Below are 19,808 nucleotides of genomic sequence, written 5' to 3'. Positions count from 1 at the left end.
TTAGTGCTCCCGTTGTTCAGTGTAGCATTCCAGTTATTCACAGGGCAATGGCCCTAACTGAGTGAATTATCATTTGTATCACAGTGTGAAAGATTTTCAGTAAAGTGGTTTCTCTGTTCTCTGCTGGTGTAGAGGCCATTTTAAAATTTATATCCTTTTTGTCATCAGTACAGGGGCACAATCTCACAACAATTAGAAAGGCTTTTTCATTCTCTTAAAAAACTTCCAAATTAATTAATTCAAAAGAGGCTGACAGAAGGCAAGAATAACAAAGTTAGCATTTATTTGAGCTATAAAAATTAAAAGCCTTTGACCAATACATAATATGAATATTGATCAATAATGTGGAAGTCAACTAAATAAATAAAGGCAACTAAATAAATAAACAATAACGTGTGGAACTAAGGTGTAAAGCCAAGGGTAGCTGGACATGTCTTGGGTATGAAAAAAAATGCTTGGGTGGGAAGGATATTGAGCTTAACTTCATCATGCCTGATAAAAATCTTTGCAGTGCAGCTAAATAGGTTTGACCTTGGTTCTTCTTCCAGTCTGTGGTTCATTTATATAGAACACAGATGGAAAGCTTTGTTACTGTACACTAGTCCTGTAATCAACACTTTACTTGTGTAAATTAAACCTCTGGCGGGTATGCTGGGTGAGATTAGTGCACTCCCTGAGCCATGAGTCCTCTAAACTTTGATCCATGGAGGCAYCCCTCTCTTTTAGGTTTTACTTCAGCTGCTGTGGAACTACTTTCCAAAACTTAGTTTGCCAAAGTGCTACCTTATTTATTTATTATTGTGAAAAATATAGATGTTTCTATTTGACAAATAGTGGATTCTTTTTCAGGCAGTTCATGTGTATGATTCACCTGTTTTGCTGTCATTCTCTTTTTCWTAGGCTCTCAGTGTCTTTTCTCCTGGCTAGTTCGGCCATACTGGCTCTGTGTCCAGGTTGTCTGGCTTGTCTTCTCATTTTTCAAATAGTTTTTTAAAGATATTTGTTTAATGGCTGCTCAGTTGCCTTGAGTTAGCAGATTTGAACATTGGCTAAATATTTGAGAAGAAAACAGCTTGCCAAGAAGAGGAAAAACAGATTTTTACTAAGGAAACTATAGGAGGTACTTTTTTTTTCTTTTTTTTTTTTTTTTTTTTACTAGCATATTGACTGAAGAACGGTCTGCCAGTAGCTTTGATGACAGTCTGCCAGTGCTCTTGATTTGGCTCCAAGCCTCCCCAAAAAGCAGAGATTCTGTTAACTTTGTGGTTAGCTTGTGGCCTGGCTGACTGTGGATATGCATTAGGTGTATTGATGTGTATTTAATTTCAAGAAAACTGTGGGGAGGAGATTCCACAGAAACAGATTGTGCAACCAGTGAAATGAAGGTCTGTCTGAATTAATGTGGAGACTGAATTCCACTAAGGCCACATGAGTCAAGGCAAGTAAAGTCCGCCTGCACGCACAGGTTCAGTGCAGCTCCTGCAGTACAGTCTGTTTAGTCTCTGGCCTACTGTAAATGCATATGTTGCCCTTTTTGCTTACGTTGGGCTTATTTCTGTCTGTKTCTGAAAGCTCAAAGAGGCTAAATGTTACATTCCCAAAAATAAGAACCAAGAAGAGTTCCTGACACCTCCATTCTGGAATAATCCTGGCAACCGCTATTTTGCAAGGTGACAAGGGGTCTGAATCAGCAGTTTATAATCACTGTCTGCAAGATGGTCAGTAGGAAATAACTGGATTCCTTGTGGAGTCTCCTTGAGCAAAGCTCCTTGCAATGGGATTGTTCACTGTATTACATGAAGCGTTTGTTTCTTTTGTTTGTGTGGTTCACTAGGTGAAAAGAAGTTAATAGTTTAAGCAGGGACTACTTTGTCAGGTGCCATAGGAGAACACCCAGCAGCTTCAGATGGTCTCGTTGGCTGGCTGGTATTTACAGCACAGTAATCAYTACTTTCCTTAGTATTATTTTATTTTAACACCAGCCCTGTTGAGTTCTGTAGTTGGGTTTGGTGATGGTGGGTGGCAGCAAGAGTGGTGCAGTGCGTCTGAAGTAAAATGGCATCTAGACTGTATTACAAAGCAATCATGTGAATGTCAGAACTAATTAGGACCAGTTTTCAACAGACTSTTCTCCCACCCTTGTTTTGGCATTTAACTTGTGAAGCCAGACTTTAGTCATTCTTTGTCCTGTTGTTGAGATAAAAGCTATCCCAGTTAAATCAKCTGATTTGATCACTTCAGCCACCACAGCTGACAGGTCCCAGGAGAAGCTCCAACAGTGYTGAATTTAGTTAGACCTGCTGGAGCTGCTAGGGCAGCTGGTGGATCCTAGATCCAGAAGAAGGATAAACAAAAGACACCACCTTGGTCTGTTATTTCTGCTGGAGCTCTTGGTCAGGCTAGAAAAATGTCAGAGATGCCACTGAAGAGGAGTATTTTATGCCAAAGGCTGAAGAGTTGTTTTAATCCTCTTGAGAACGAGCCTTCACCTTTCTGCTGAGGGCCGTGGTACTCTTTTGGAGGTGTACATAAGTGTTCCACGTGCTCTGTGAATATCCCAGCTCCCTAAAGACCACGAGGGAAGCACAAGCATTCCAGGATGACTGTGTTGGAGGTAGGAGGAGAATACCACTGWGTATGGAAGGCAGAGAGGGATGCCTGGAGGCTGTGACCTACCTAAGCATTTGCTTGTTGTGTGTTATCATTGGAAATGAGCACAGCAGCCTAATCTGATGTGCTTTTTATTGTGTTTTTGCCTGATGTGTCAGTAGGGTAACGAATGACATGAGGTTGGAGTGCTTGTGATAGAGTTGGCATGGCTTGGGGGGTGGATTTAGGAAGGAAACCTTCCAGTTTGGGATCTGGGCTGAAGTACTGTGTTAGTCTATGTAGTATATGTAGCTTTGCATKATAATAGTTTTGCATGTGGGTATCTTATTTCCAAATCTTGACGCCTTGCAGATGACAGGGCTTTGCACTGAAGGATCTAGTTCTCCATCTGAATGCTATCATATTTGTGTGGTTTTCATTTTATTTCTAAAGATGGTGGCTTTATTGGGAATGTTAAAGAACCATGTGAAAGTAATGAGGGTTATTAAATATGCTCAGGCAAATATGAACATGCTGGGGCCAATATTTGCCAAGCTAAGTTTGCATGCTTGAATTGTATAAATTAGTGGCAGAGCACAGAGTGTACATCTGCAAATACAGAGCGTTCATCTCACATAGTAATAATAAATGTCACCATGTTTCCCAGTCAGTACAGGTAAACTGAACTCCATATTTAAGAACAAATGTGTATTTGTGACTTTTAAAAAATGTGTTTTGAAAATATTACCCACTTCTTGCTCAACCATGCAACTACCTTTAAAAATAGATATTTGAATTGGTTTTGATGAAGACCTCAGTTTATTGTGTGATACTTYATGAAAGAAGTTTGTGGATTTAATCTAGAACACACAAAAATGCCATCACCRCAAGTGGAGGTTTTTTATGACTGTCAAAATCTGGCTGGAGAGAAATGGTGATAAATAGGAGAGATTTTGTTCTGAGTGCTTGTGCTTTTCCTACCCTGCTAGATCTGTCATCTCTTGAGCTGGAGACTGCCTCATGGCCTTCAGAGTCAGGAGAACAGACTTGAAAAGAGAATACAGACTGGCTTTTTCCAATCTTAAATGAAAAACAAAACCAAAAGGCTCCTAGTGAATTAGAATTAAACATATTCCATCTCATATTCTGTCTGAGCCCTCAGGCAGATACTTCTATTTTGCTACTTGTCTAGTCTTGTAGGTGCTTTGTTTCAGAATTTATCTGAAACCAGTAAGAGTCTTGCATCATTATTTGTGGAATTCTTCTAGGTGCAACTTCCGATTTTCTGTATCAAGCTTTATTGTTGGATTTATGAATTTCAGTCGTATTACATATTAGATACRTTTGGAAAAAAATCTGCTGACTTCAAATATTTCTCAACTGTGATTTAGTAAGATAYATATAGATATGAAAACTATGGAGAGACTATTTTAATTTTTTTAAAACTTGTATGGCAGTATGCTTAGAATTGAGAAATGGAGTTCCTTGGCACTTTGCCATAAAGCAGCATTGTACTAGAAAGACTTTCTTCCTTGTTTCTCTGGGTTTGCTCATCTGAAAATAAGAATTCCGGTATTACAGATTTTGTTCTAAAAACAAAGGGTGTGCATTGTTTGCAAGGTACAATACAGAGGAAGTGTGATTGTGCATGAGGGAGAATTGCCAAAACACTATTACCATATTACTTCAGGTCTCAGGAGGAAAGTGAAACAATACCCTGAAGTGCATCTATTCTRCTTGCCACATTTATTGCTGACATTTGAAAAGCTACTGAGAAAGCTTTGCTGGCCAAGAAGACATGGGATGTTACCCCATGAAAACCCCACTCAAAACCAGTGTGCAGAAGGAAAGCACTGCAGGTGCTCTCATGAGATGAGATGCTGTAATTTCCAGAGCTTTTGTGCCCTGTTGCTGGGTTTCTCTGCAAGCTCCTGTGTTTCACCTTTCAGAAGCCGCATTCCCATGTAGGATCTGTGTCATCATGTGACCCCTCCAGATCCTCAATAAATTCAGTAACTGGGTGCTTCTCTAAGGTCACCTTCATCCCTCTTCTCTAGTGCACATGCAGGGGGCATCTTCTCCAGCCACCTTTAGGATTTTGGGWATCTCTGTATGGTGCCAAAGCCCTCTATCCTGAAGCAAATTTGTGAGCAGGAGAAGGGGAAGTGTTCTGGGAGGTGATCACTGAGAAGTGAAGTTTTCCARCCACACATGTGAGCCGCCTGTTGCTGTTCTGGAACACCCTGCTGAAACAAATGAAAAATTCCAGATGCTCCTTGTTGGTTCGTTACGTGTTTGAGTGCTGGGGAAGAATGTGTTGGCAATGCATGTTATATAAATATTGCAAAATTAGGGTGGCTCAATAAAATGCCTGCAAATTCTAGAGAAGAGCATGTGGTCAACCAGTTTGTTCTCCAGCATGGTATATCTCAGTAATAAACCTCCAGTAAGGAAATAGAGTTTGTTGCTTTGCAGTAACAGCAAAATTGCTGACAAAATAAATGTTTCCTAATATTGGTCTTCTTTTTCTTCCTTCTTGTAAGATGCTGTGGATTTACTTAACACAACAGAAAACTGCACTCATATGGCTTGATACTGTAGTTGGATTCTGCATTACAAAACTTAATTGTTATGGAGGGGCAGGGGTGGGAGCGTAAAAGACATTTCTGGAAAGCTTTTTAGTTAATGCATACATCATGTGTATCTGTATGTGTTATGGAAGCATTGCTTTTAAAAAAAGAAAAAAAAAAAAACCATTATTTTAATACTAGGAGAATATTTAAACTGGCTGTTTTGAAAGTAGCCTGACAGGCATAAATTCTTCTTTGAAAGTTAGTGGGAGCTGGAAATTTACCTCCCTTATCTCTTCTAAAAATTCCAGTCCCCATTTWAAAAAAGAGTAAAGCCTGGAGAAGAGTGAGAAGATGGTGGGGGGAAGAGGGAATGTTTTGGGGGCAGAGTCTGGAAGTGTGGATAAGTCTGACCCTTTGATTTGTTTCCACAGGACTGTGGCATTCCAGAGGTGGAGTTCTGCCTGGCAGGTGGTAGTACAGAGGGACTTCCCATCTGCATACAGGGTGCAGTTGCCAATTTAGAGGAACTGGATGTTGAAAAAAACCCATACATAAGAGTCAAATCAGGAGTGTGAGTTCTGAACCTTTTTAACAGCATTTTGCCAGCAGGTAGAAGAGTAACATCACATGGTGAAAGTCAGCAGCATGAACAATATTTGGGGGGCTTTGCTACGAATCAGTACACATACACTAAATATTCCCATTTCTACACTTCAGCATTGTGCTTTATGGGCTCCTAGTAGTGGAACCAAATTTTTGAAGGCACTTTTCCTACTTGCTGGCAGAAGTCTTCAGTAATTCCGTATTTGAGTAGTTTTATAAATAGCAGAAGCAATTCAGCTAAAATTAGCTCGCAGTTCATTGGAGAATAGATAGTGTCTCCCTGGTCACCCACCCTGTTATAACCATAACACTGTGGCTGAATACCAGAAAATGAGTGTTACATCATCCAAGCATTTCTCAAGCTCCAGCCGTATCCTGACATTCTGGAGGGAGGTGATGCAATATGACACAGGCCYCTGGGTAGCCCAGCACTTCCTGTATTGGGCAGAATGAGCTGTTCCCTGGGTCAGTGGCCAACACCTCTCAGTTCCTGAAGTTTAGGAGTTGTGTGGCTTTTCTCTTAAATCACTGCAGAATGACATTGGCTGTTCTGTTACAAGAGTCTTTGCCTTTCCACGTGAGCCAACTCTTCCTTCCCACAATCTCACAATATATCTGTGAAGCTTGAGGTGGTGCAGGAATAAAAAGAGAATCTTCTCTTAATTTTGACAAAACTTGGTAGTTTTAAGAAAATCGCTTTCCATATGGCTCAGTGCCTCTTCCTCCATTCCTTGTGTTGTCTATTAAACCTGTGTGCAGCTTTTACATTCAGCTTTCTTTTTGATTTTAAACAGTCTGAAGTCAGCATTTTCAATCCTCATGTCAAAATTGCTATAGCTTTCCAATGGAGTGTTGTAAATGATCTTGTTTTAATAGATTCCACTGAAAAAAAATGAAATGGGATTGATGTTAGAAGCCTTTTAATTCATAAGGTGACAATACTAGATAAAAATCAGTGCAAAGTCTCATCTTCAGTGACTGACTTTTTTTGTATACTCATTAAAGTATTCAGTCATCACTGACTTTTTTTGTATACTCATTAAATAACAAGCTGGCTTTTCTAAGTGAATGAACAAATTGGTAATTTTCTTTTTCCATTTATATTTAGCTTGGTCTAAGAAAAAGTATCTGAAATCTTCTTAGCAGTGATGTTGCCAGYGTAATAAAATACGGTTTCGTTTTGATGTGCTGTCAGTATCTAAAACATTATCCAGCTCTGATGAATACAAAAAGCAAAATAATTTTAATAAAATCTTTGTATTTGGAATCTAATTACTGGACGTATTGGCTCATTTATCCTTTCTGTTACAGATGGCTTGCATATTCAGACTTGAATTACAAGGGAGAGATGACAGTTTTGGAAGAATGTGGTTCACCCACTGAAATTCCTTCAGCAGATGTAAAATCTCTGCGTCCCTTAAGAATGGTGAGGACTTCACAATTCCCTGTACATTGTGTGCCTTCCTTTTTCTTATTGTTGCTTCCCCAAAGATTTTTGACCTAAATACAACTTGGGCTCTGATGTTCTTTCTGGGTTAATCCTCACACATGTAATGCTCCTCTGTGGTGTGTTTACTTTGGTCACTGTGGCCTGCTGGGCTTCTGCACTCCCCAACATCTTCCTGGGAAACTGCTGTTATTGGGAGGAGGTCAAATAAGACAGAATTGAAAGGCTCTTCATTTTATTGCAATCCACACCACGAATTCATGCACCAAAAAGCCCTTCTGAAGTTGTTGATTTTCTTTTTTTCAGTTGTACAGTTAAGAGTCTGCTGGGGATGTAAGACCAGATAAGGAGTTTATTACCCAATGGTATTCCTCTGACCACAGATTGCACACAAATCTTGGGAGGTGCAGCTGTTTTTTGTGTTGGTAGACAGCATGTGGGTCTACATGTGAGAGAGATGTGAAGGGGTGTAACACAAATTTTACTGTCTACTTGGCAATCCTACTGAAAGACAGTTTAAAAACCATAAAGGAGTAAGACCTAATAGCTGTCTCTTTAGTCACTCAAGTGAGGTCAGTCTTAYTCCTTCACAGAACATCATTCACTCACATTTCCAGAGAAGATGCATTTGTTGTATTTGCTCTTTGACCATAAACATGAAGATGCAGTCTGTATTTTCTCTCTCTCCTGCTGTTTTCTCTCTCTGCTAAGTGCTCCACCATTTATGYTTTAGAAATTTGACATACATACAATAAAGCTTTAAAAGTTAATTTTAAAAATTGGTCAATAACAATTAATTTTAAAACATGTAGTAAATATTTACTTTAGATTTCTAGACAATGAAGGGATAGTTTTGAATTGCAGTGCACTGCAAGTGCACTGATTTGTTTGTAGGTCAGGTTTATAGTGTCCCTGGCATTTTGAAATCTATGGCTAGCACTGAAAGTGGTGAATATAATTGCAAAGACTTCATGCTCTGATAGTACTATAAAACACATGTCAAAGTGTAACTTCAAGTTTAATATAAATACCTATTTTCCCCCCCATCTGTTTTTTAGGGTGGACTAAAGGTGCAAATGCCAATGAATGTCAAGGTAAGCACAGAGGGCATTGAGAATAAAAATAAGCACATTGGGAATATAAAACCTTTGTGTGAGCTGTTTTCCTTTTGTTTGGTATGTTTAATAACTATTCCATGCTTGCTGCTGAAGAGAAATTCACTAATGCTGCCAAGTTCACTTTGTGTTTCATGAGGTGTAAAAGTAGTAGTAGTTTGTTTCTTCACATATTAGGAAAAGGTGAATTTGCTATAAAATGAKTTTTTTCTGACTTGACACATTAGTCACTGTAATGATAAAGAAATTGGGGGAGATTTTCCTATTTAWCATATCAAGTTTTTTTTTTTTWAAAAAGGAAAGGGAAAGGGAGCRAGGGGATAGGAAGAAGACCCTCCCATCCTATCCCCTATTCCAGTACAAGAGTTGTGAGTGAGACCATGATCCTTCTGTGATCTGATGAGCTGATTTCCTCATTTTTCTACAAAAATGCTAATGATTTGGGTAACTTTAGATTATACAAATACACGCATGACTTGGATGTTTTTCTAATAAATGCTGCAACAAGTATAAATACTGTTTATAGCTGATCTGGGTAAGTCAGCAGCTGAGGAACCTGAATGGGCTGTTACTGCACTCATGGAAATAAACTTCAGCAAAGTACAGGGAGAGGCTAATTTCCTATTTTTGAGGGATTAAGCTCAACATCATGTTTTCTAGATAATTATATATGAGAAAACCCACTTTGGAGGATGGTCCAAAGAGTTTTCAGAAAATGTCACTTCAGTCCCAGCACTGTTTGGTAGTGAAGAGGAGTTCCAGGAAATTGGATCACTACGTGTCATTGGTGGAGTGTGAGTATATTTYACTTTTATATTTATCTATTTTAAAGGACAGAAGCACAGCTCAGTGCTTAGAAGTGCTAACTGAGGGGTGATCAGAGTCTTCCATAGGTGAAATGGTTTGGAAAGAAAGGAGTGTATATTTCTTTTGTCAGTTACCAGCCTACCAAGCTAAGTSTGTGAAAGGTGTAAAGTCAGTGTTTGCCATTGGGATGCCAATAAATGAGGCCACTTTGTTGCTATGTTCGCACAGAGTTTTAATTTGTATTGATTTATACTTCTGATAGTCTCTACTTAATTTGCCAAAATGACCTTGGGTAGGTGTAGTCAGTCTTCAGTTTGACATTTTAATACCTCTGAAGCCTGCAAACTGTTCTATCATCTTAATGGCTTTCCTGTGYCACCTGTTACCTATTTTCTGTCGCATGTTACCTGGAATTGGGAATCGGCTGTTGTTTTTATTCACTGAGGTGTTGGATGGATTCTGTGTTGCCCTGCCCTCTCTGAGTCACACACACACAGTGCTGTGTCACACCTGTGTAAAAGGTGGATACTCTGAGGCAGACTCAGCAYCAGCTACCAACCCCTCATACTGTTCTTTCACCCTCTTCCAAGACCCAACGGGTTGAGAGGCTTATATGCAGGCAGGATRATTGCTTCTGCCAAAAACCTTAGCGATAAAACAGTTTTCAGAAAATCTTGCTTTTGTTTCTTAAGGGATTTTCCAGTTCAATATAAAGATGGGATAACATACATCCTTTCAGCCTGTTGTCATAATTTTACGAGCACTTAATTCAAAACAAACTTAATTGTTAATACTCAGATAATCTGTTCATAAGTGCATTGTGTGTTCGCTATCTGGGAAGCCTCAGATTATTAAAAATCATTGTTCTGTCTGTTGTGGCAGCTTTTATTTTTAGTGCTGTGGTAACCTAAACAGCTGAATTAATGTAAACCAAATGGTACTAAAAGTAAAGCTACCCCTGCCTGCCAAATTTCACTGCCAACAGAATTTGTACAGCAGTTCTAATATTTACAAGGGAGCTTTAATGAAAGAAATGCTTACAAGAAAGAAGGAGGGGGAAGCACTTTTTCACATTAAGATATATTAGAGCTTTTGAAGTTGATATGGAAATACCTTCTTTTAATTGAACCTTATCTATTTTTTCAAAATACTTTGAAATGTTTTATTTATTTAGTGCTAAAATATATTCCATATGCAATACAGTTCATATATTCAATTTGCTTGTCTGTTTATATGTAGATGTTTTTAGATAAAAGCAAGCAAAAAAAAGCAATATAAGCAGGTGAAATCTTGTCCTGCTGAAATCTGTTAATTTTGTCACCCGCTTCAGCAAGCATGGAGTCTCATCATTTATGAACACACTGGAGAGATCCACTGTTTGTTTTTTACTCACTGAAAGTTTTGACACCTAGATGCATCCTGGGCTTTGTAGTACCAAATCTTGGTGTTGGGAATGTGGCTGGCTGAGAGGAGGTGCACAGAGGAGTGCTACATAAATCATCCATTGTTGGCTAAAGAGTCACATGGGAAGATTTTGATCCACAAGGAACACTCCATGGGTGCCTGTTGTGATTCCCAACAACCATGGCTTTGTTCGTTGGCTGGTTTTGTGAAACTCCTTTAAGAGTTCYTGGGATGCTCTCTTCCCCCTTAATTTGTTACAGAAAATCATGTGTGCAGTTGTTTTGCCTTTCCTTACTTCTCTTTCTTTTGCTGTGTGGCTGCCACAGATGGGTTGCCTATGATAAGGAGCGCTACAAAGGCCATCAGTACTTGCTGGAGGAGGGAGATTATGAAGACAGACACTCCTGGGGGGGAGCTGACAGTGCCCTCCTGTCCTTCCGCTTCCTGCAGGCTGTAAGTGCTCACATGAATTTCACACAAATTATACACAGCTCTGTCCATAAAGAGCAAGGTCATTCTTTGTACATGGTACAGCTGTCTTGGGTTTGATCATTCCATCTTTTGCCCGTGTTTCATGCTCATTCTTTTCTTAACTGGCTGAAATTTAGACTGCACTGTGTACATTGCTCAGAAGAAGCAGGTTGTAAATAGTCTTTGTGAAGTACTTACAGAAATTGCATCATGCAGAATTCCTTGTCTACCTGCCAGATTTTCTAAGTACCCCACTTCTGCACCTTGAGCCATTTGAATCCCTCAAACGGAATTTTCTTAAGAGCATAACGTGCATAAGTGTACAGTGTAGCTCTGTATTAAAATAAAAATAGMTTTTCAATGCAGCAGCTGCTGCAAGCCTTAAAACAGCATTACCCTCTGTCTGTGATTTTTCTGCCAGAAAATTTTGGCAGCAAAAATAATCATAGTTAAAAAAATCCCTTCTACTCTAAATGTATTTCGTGGAGGCAATGATGATACAATAATATAAGCTATAAGAATCTGGTATTAGAAGCAAAGTTAAATGTTTTAGCGATGGGGAAACATGGGATTTGAACTTCTTTATAATTTCCTTCGTTTTGGTTTTAACTTTTTGTTTAAGGGTGTGAAGATTTTTTTTTTTTATTATAAGGGGAACTCTGTGAGCATTAAATACAGCTGCAAAGAGTAACCTTTTTTGAGACTAAGATTGTTCACTCTGATATTACTCAGTTTTGTATACTCAGATTACTCATCTCCTTATTGGAGGAGATGTGATATTCCCGAGCCAGGAATTTTGTGAGGATTGAGCATTTAGAGCAAACTCACTGTCTCAGGAGTCTTTTTTTTTTTTTTTTTTTTTTTTAATAAAAAGTTAATGTGAACCCAAGAAGCCATGCTTAAATTCACAGTTTGCAGGTTTGTTTTTCATTACAGACACCTAGCAAAAGCTGTATTGATAATCAGAACCTGTCAAAATAAAGATAGGAGAGGGAATGGAATTGAAGAAAAATGTCCTCTAAATAACTTACTTTCATGTTTCTGAGAAAAAAAATAGGTAGGAAATTCTTCAGATTCCTCATTTTGAATGTGCAGAATCCTATTCAGTTACTGACTAATTTTRGTTTTTCTCTCTTTTCCATCTTTATCTAGGATACTTGAGCAACTCAATTGGTCTTTTTAAATTTTCGTATTAGCAAAGGACATAAATACAAGCCAAAATTGTTCCTGTGTTTGGCAAGAATGACCTTCCATGTCATGTATTTAATTTTGCACCTAGAACAGAAGGCTCAAGTCATTAACATTCTAAAAACAATATAATTCCCAGTCATATATCAACATGCATCATCCCAGTTGGCTTATATATAAATATTTACCTATTGATAATAGAAGTGAAAAGTAATAATTCCCCTCAATTTGTTGCATAACTGAAGGCAATGAGCTGCTTGCCAACAAAATGAGTAATGGTSGTGGCATTCTGTTGTTTGGTTGACCAGCAGATTGCCTCCCTCTCTGCGATGTGCAGCACACAGGGCAGTGTTCAGGCTGGCCATATGCTCACTTTGTGWCTTTGTGTACAATACTTAAGGTCAGGATTTTAAAAATATTTTAGTACCAAACGTTCTGTTTCAAGGGGACTGGGCAAAAATCCAAAATCCATGTGCTTAAGGCCCCTCACTGCACAGCAAATGTGCTGGCTCCTCTCYCTAACCTCAGGAATTCTCAGGGGAAGGAAGGTGAAGGTTGCAATGGTCTGTGAACCCACAGRGATGTCTCTAGTTATCCGATCTTTACTGCTCTTCCCTATCAGTTCTGGTTTAGCCAAATGAATTCGAGAGTCTCTGTAGAAGGCTTGGGCTTTTGTGAAGTGTAATGAGGCCACGTTKTGCACAGTCAGTTTAGGTGGGCAGTGGGGCTGGGCACTGACCCTGCTCTGTACAGACTCACTGGTGTGGGCTCTTCTAGGGGCCAGCTCAGCCAGACTTAGATGTTTTTCTGCTGGGGCACCACGCCAGCTGACCTTGGCTGTGTTGGCTTTAAGGCCAAGCCAGMCCTTCAGTCAACTGAGCCTGGCTCACAGGGCTGGGAGCTGAAGCTGCTGGGCGCTGAACACCTGAGTCAGTTGYAGCACAGCGGGATCAAAAGCCTTTGCGTGGTGCTCCCAGAGCTGGAGCGTGGGGCAGAGACACATAAATGGCTCTGCAGAGCCTCATCAGCCTGTGTCAGTGCCAGCTGTCACCGGGGCTTAGCAATATACAAAGCTRTTCAGATGCTCCCGTGGCTGTCATGATGAGTGAAAGAGCAAAGCTTCTGAGTCTTTGTCAGGGGAGCAGAGTATGTTGCTTTTGGAGCTTTCACACTGATGTTTTCAGGTCTRGAATGATTTGCCTTGGTCTGAAAGTCTTCTATTCAAAAGTATTTTCCCTGTTGCTTGTTGTAAGAGAAACTCTAAGGAAATTCAGAGGAAGGAATGATGGCTGAATTTGAAAGATATTTTAAATTTAATTGCTATCGTGGATATATTTCAGTATTTCAAAATTAGTTTAGGAAATTGTTGGAGATTGGATCTTAATGACTGTTCAGGTACACTTACAAAGTGTTTTGCTTTGGGACTGGTAAAAGTAGCTGGTTTTCATTTGCACTAATATTGCACTAGTTTGGCTGGTTTCTTGGTTTGGGTYTTTTTTTCCCTAAAAAGTAGGAAAAGCCACAGTTGGTTCCTGATGACTTTTCCAGATCTGGCACTTTAATTTCTAGGGTATACCTGAAGTAGCTGCAACTGTTTAAATAAATGARAGAAGGAAGTGGTTAACACAGTAAGAAAACCAGTTTTACTGCAGAATTTGTTCTATCACCTTTTACTGTCCTGCAAACAGTGCAGAGAAGTTGAACCACATCAAGTGTTGGTTCTAAAATTGCTGGTTTTAATTATTCATTGTGATTGCATCCTGTAGAAAGACATCCTCCAAAGAACCTGTTTGATCAGGCTCACCTGACCAAATATCTGGCTGCATGCTTGGTCTGACCCTTATTTCTAAGTGGGTTTTGATAMTTATAAGTCTTTGTTTTCTCAGTCTTTAGTGTAATAATGCCCATGGTGGTGTCCTCATATGTTTATGGATCTCTGTCAGCCACATGATTTGGTTGATAGCCTTTATTTCTTGGTTGCAAGACTTCATTTCAACTTACTATAACAGTGCCAGATGTTGGAGAAACACTGAAATTGAGTTCATGCTTTCTGTTAAACRTTAAAGGAATAAAGTGAATGGGTTGTTGCTTTCTGTTTTCCCAAGCAGCAACTGAACTGTGTGCTTAAAATTGCTAAGTGGTTATAAAGCTGAAGATTTGAAACCCAAATTCAAATAATCTGAAGCTGTGCAAGTAATCTGGTCTAGAAACTAAGCTGACTGCAAGCACAAAGCATTGTCACACAGCTATGTAAGAGAGAATGTGACAGTGTTAAGCAGGATTTATTTATAGCTACAGTGGATGTATCCAAAAAGTACAAATCCCATGAGCTGGAAAGGTGATCTTGCCCAGTCTTTTCTTCTGCACAGTTATTGCCATGTTGCTGGGAAGGGATGAGGAAGGGGAACTGAAGTAAAAAGCCCTAGTCATGGTCATGCATGTTTGTGAGGCTATTGGAAGGTCTGTGCTGAATCACCAACTCTTCTCCTTCCCACATGGGCATCTTTGCACTCTGAGCCACTCAAAGAGGAAAGGATGGTGCTCAGGGACAACAGGCTCTTCCTCTCTTCAGTGGGAACCACTGAAGGCCATATCAGATTGCCAGGCTCCTGGTTGCYCCAGAACTTCAATGCCACAATCTGCCATGGAGAGCCACACCAGGGGTCAAGTCCCTTCACTGCTCTATAAAACACTGTCTTTCTGGCTACAGCTGCTTTCCAAAATGTTTTATATTGCGAGGAGTCATCGAACTGTGACAGTCCTCTAACTCCTGTGTTGCCTTTTAGGATTTCATGGAGTCTTCAGTGGCACTTTTTCAGTCTGATGATGAAGATGGGAAAGCATTTGACATCGTCAATGAAGACATCCMTGATTTGGAGCAGGCTGGATTTGGCCCAGAGACAAAGTCGATTCTTGTGAAAAGTGGAGTGTAAGTCTGTTGAAATGTATGGTTAAAAATTTCTGTGCCCATTGGGTACATATTTTGGCAGAATATATTCCACATGGTACAGGTAGTAAATAGGTGGAGGAGAAAAGTGGGTTTTAAAAGTTTCCGTGGGGAGTGGAAGGAAAAAAAAATTTTAGTTCTCTGTAGCTTTCATGCCTACACCTTAATTTGGATCTGAGCATTCTTGTTACTACATAAAGTTTGTGATGTCCTTCCAGAGATGTCACACGCTAWAGTTTCATTGTAGAGAAGTTTTGACAGTAATACAGAAGAGATATTTTAGACATTTTAAGAGCTGGTATAACTTCTGGGACAGGTAGAGCCTGTCCAGAAAGGACGAGATGTCCTATATTTGTTATAAAGTCAGACTGCTGGCACTGAAAATACATTTTATAGAGCTATTTAAACTAAAATGGGGGGGGGGGGGGGGGGGGGTTAAACCGACAAGTGTTGAAGAGGACCTGGTTCAAGCTGATACAGCTTCTAGGTGGATAACTTTTGGTATGCCAATATGTGAAATTTGGGAGGAAAATACACAGCACAGTATGAATAAATAAGCAAGGTAAATTAGACCACAGGCAGTGGCTGTTGACAGAGATAGGCAATATTAACTGAAGGAGCAAGGACAAAACCCARAAGCTCGAGAAGGCTAAAAAGTAGTGTGGGGGAACTCAAATGCTTGGCACGAAATAACAGCTCTGATCTGGCAGATACTGCAGAGGTTCACAGGAAGATATAAAAGCCTTTTTGAAAGTATCTATTGGAATGATAGAGTATGCTATTATTTGTAAGGCATGGTATTGTACATGAAAAATAATAACACATGCTAGAATGTAAAAGACATTTAGGGAAAAGAGCAGTGTGGAACCATGTGGGTTAAAATTCTAGACATTTAATAGCAATTTTAAAAGTGCAGTATTAACTTTGTCATACCTACCCTAATGGTGATGGGGATCGGGAACTGTGAAGTGAAGGACCTGAACTGCTTATGGAGGGATTGGAGATAAGTGTCWCATAAGGATTAGATGCAAGAATGAAAGGCTGAGACTCAGTTTAAAGAGGAGGGATACAAACGAGAGCTGCAAAATCCTGAAGGTGGCAAGACAAGATTAATGCAGTTCACAGAATCTTGCGTGACAACAGTTGTGGGGGGAATGCTTTGCAGAACTGGCTGGAGATAGCTGTAAAGCAGATTTTGGGGTGGAAGAAAAAAAGCCTTTCCTACACTGGAGGCAGTGAGTGTTTGGAACCTGCTGTTGAAGGGGCTGTGGTAGCAGAGAGCACCAGGAGGTTAAAAAAAGACAAACTTATAGCAAAGAGATCCATCGGTGGTGATTAAAGTGAAATGAGAAGGACATGCCCTGTAATATCTGTGATATAACAGTCCCAATGCTGGGTGAGTAAGGGAGGAAAGCAGCACCAAAAGTGGGTGATTTAGTGATGCCTCTCTAACCAGCCCCCATCTGCCTCTGTCCCTGTTCAGGGATAGAGGGACCCTCTAGTTGGGGATTTCTTTCTTCTTAAATTGCAGCAGGGAAAGCAGGGTGGGAGAAGCTTGAACTGTCAGCTACTGCAGGCTGTTGCTTTATCTCATCAAGCCTTCCTCAGTTACTTCTTTCTYCTTGCACCCTTCTTCTTAAATCCAACTGGAAGAGCTATAAGAAAGCCCTGTCTGGAAGATGCCGAACAGGTAGTTGAGAGAGATTCAAAAAGTCGTCAATTAAATGTCTTTCCTCTGAGTTTCTGAGCAGAAATCATCTTACAATGAATGTAAACTTGATGGAAAGGCAGACACCCAAAGTCTTGAGTTTGTCAAAGTAGGAAAAAGCAGAAAGTCGAGTGTGGGACGCTTTTATGCCTCTCATCAGGTTTAATATTTCATTGCCTGCCAGATGGACTTTTTGTTGTGCTTGAYTTGCTGGTGTTGTCATCAAACTACATAGAAAAATGTGCTTTTTCAGTTTCATGTTGTGTCATTCTCCAGGTGGGTGGCATATCAACAGAAATATTTCTGTGGAGAACAATATGTATTGGAGAAAGGAAAATACAAATGCTTCTTTGACTGGGGTGGATCTAGTAAAACCATCATGTCAATTCGACCTGTGAAGTTGGTGAGTTACCAGCACTTACAGAGAAAAACTTAAAAGAAATGAGACTTTTGGAGTTCAGAGTTTACCATGATAATTAAACAGGAGCACCATCATTATAACAACTTGTCTGTTTGCTTGGAAACAATTTAAAGACCTTTATGAAAGGGATAGTGAGTCTGTTCAGGATGGAGACTTAAATGGTTACTCTGCAGCTTTCTAACTTTTGATCAAATCGTCAGGGAACCTTCATAAGAAGAATTTCCCTTTGGCAGACTGCATATGTGGAAAAAATAACCTGGCCTGGAAAGATGAATCTGCCTTAAAACATAGTAATTTATAATGCCTAATAGATAAGGTATTTAAAAATACTTGAGAGTTTATATGGCCTGTATTGTTACATAATAGAATTCTGTTGGGTTTTTTTTCCTTATTTTTATCCTAAAATGTTGGTAATAAATACAGTGACTAAAGACRGGAAATATTTTTAATCCATTATTCAATCCAAGGTAGTTCCAACTCACCCAACAGATTAGTGCCAGAACTGTCAAAAMCCTAATGCAAAACAAAGACAATCTTCAGTAATAAGTATTGAATGATAGTGAGTAATAAATTATTAATAAGTAATAAGTTACCGGATTGTGAAAGGAATACTTTAACCTTATTTTGAAGAGCATATGTTGAGAGAGGTGTCACAGTCTTTTTTAGGTTTAAATTCTTTTTTTCAAGAAACAGCCTCAAAAATAAATGCAGACGCATTTACATGGACTCTAATCCACATTATGGGAACTAATTAATGCTGATGCAAGTTCTCTGTGTGAAAGGCGTTGAACAATCAGGCAGGTAATTGTGAGCTCATGGGCAGATCATGGCAGAAATTGGGGAAGAGAATTGTGCCAAGAGCCTGGGAASTGTTTTATTTCTCATACTTAACAAATTTCAGGCAATTTGGCATGTCTCCTAGGAAATTAATTGTAATTAATGTTGGGGTTTTCTAATGTATATATATTTATTGCAGGAGCCCCTTGGGATGAATGAGCCTCCACATTTGGTATGTTGGCATTAAATAACAGTCTCTAGTACTAAACTACACTTAATAATTAAGCATAGCTAATGTTGGATGTCTTGCTTCAGATGGTATCTCAGTAATTTCAGAGATACCTCGGTATTGTCACCTTCCTACAGCAGATCACTGATGGAGGAAGCTGGTAGATGTATAAAAGTGAAACCTGCTAATGTTCTGCTCCTTGCTTTATGCCAGATCATACCCTATAGTGTTCTGTCTCCAAAAATGCAAGTAGTCCAATAGGTTTTGAGTGACTTTGGGTTTCTATAGCTATTTATTTTCTTCTTCTTTCCCTCCTGTTTCTGGAAATTTGCCATCACATGCAGTCATCCTTCTCTTTATGACAGCTTTTCTTTCCCTTTTTTTGCATTGTATCTGTTTGTCACTTCTGTCTTTACATGTGAGGTGAAGATGAAAATACAATCTACAGAAAACTGAACTGCAATTTTCAAACCTGCAGATGCATCAACATCTGAAAGATGAGATTTTTAGTCTTAYATGCTGGTAGTTCTGCTTTCCAAAGTCTTCCAAGCAGGTAGAGCTGCTCCTTAAGTTCCCTTTCTATCACAGTAACGTAAGAGCTTAACTGCACACATCCTGATCACAGTGAATCAGTGATCTCTTTTATGATACATTCTCACAATTTCCCTGAAAAATATGTCTAACTTGGTGGTAACTTATGAAGAGAAAGCAGTCCCTATAATTCACACTTAGTTTCAAAAATGAATTAGTGTAGGGTCCTACAATTTTTGTCCTTGTCTTACAAGGCTGTGTTCCACTAATGGACCTTTGAATTATCTGTCTGGAACAAAAAACCTGCTCTGTGTCCATGACCATGTGTGCTCTGTGTCTCCTGCAATGTTCTGTCCCAGCAGSGCTCTCCTCCTGTCCAGCAGGAGTTGTTTGGTTGATCTTTGTCTGTCCTGCTGGCATGGGTGATGATCTACATTGCTCTCTCCATGGCATGCTTTTAATTAAGCAAATTTAGAAGAGTTAATTTCGAGAAATATGAACTTATTTTCAAACAAAAGATGTTTCAGAGCTCAATGGTTCTGTTTCAGCAAACTTAAGTATTTTGTCATCTGGACACAATTTCTCTCTTTCTTGCTTGGATGGGAAATAATGTGCATTGTGTTACTTAGCAGGTGGACCACACCCTCCTTTTTCTCCAATTCTACTATTTTATGATTAACCCAGAACTGCAGGAAATGTTTCCTGTCTGAAGACATAATTGGTGTATTATTTTAGCCTTAAACACTGACTTCCTGCCCAACCTATTCACATGGCAGTTTGCAGCCAAATCCAAAGACTTGCAAGTATGTTCACAGGAGGGCCTTGGTAAATGATGCCAGGTAAAATAACTGACTCACATAAAACTGGTGAGGTCTAAACAGTTGAAGACAATTTTATTTCCATCTCCAATTCTATTTTTCAGGATCTCCCAAAATCTATTCTTTGAGGACATTATTCCAGTGTTGCAGACCTTTAAGATCAATTCAAAACTTTGAAGT

At 39.4% G+C, this 19,808-nt stretch overlaps 1 protein-coding gene across 1 annotated transcript in view; it reads left to right on the top strand.

The window, feature by feature from the left end:
- The window catches only part of CRYBG3 (crystallin beta-gamma domain containing 3), an 81,162-nt gene that overhangs the window by 45,121 nt on the left and 16,233 nt on the right, over nt 1-19,808 (top strand). Inside the window, exons 8-15 of the mRNA XM_057389978.1 lie at nt 5,594-5,733; nt 7,077-7,191; nt 8,271-8,306; nt 8,988-9,121; nt 10,865-10,991; nt 14,984-15,126; nt 17,129-17,255; nt 18,250-18,282. Of these exons, the coding sequence (XP_057245961.1) occupies nt 5,594-5,733; nt 7,077-7,191; nt 8,271-8,306; nt 8,988-9,121; nt 10,865-10,991; nt 14,984-15,126; nt 17,129-17,255; nt 18,250-18,282 (855 nt within the window). The remainder of the gene's footprint in view (nt 1-5,593; nt 5,734-7,076; nt 7,192-8,270; nt 8,307-8,987; nt 9,122-10,864; nt 10,992-14,983; nt 15,127-17,128; nt 17,256-18,249; nt 18,283-19,808) is intronic.

Source organism: Malurus melanocephalus, unplaced genomic scaffold, assembly GCF_030028575.1.
Source record: "Malurus melanocephalus ecotype Western Australia unplaced genomic scaffold, MMel_1.1 scaffold_21, whole genome shotgun sequence".
Taxonomy (NCBI): Eukaryota; Metazoa; Chordata; class Aves; order Passeriformes; family Maluridae; genus Malurus; species Malurus melanocephalus.
This window is presented reverse-complemented; position numbering and strand designations above follow the sequence as displayed.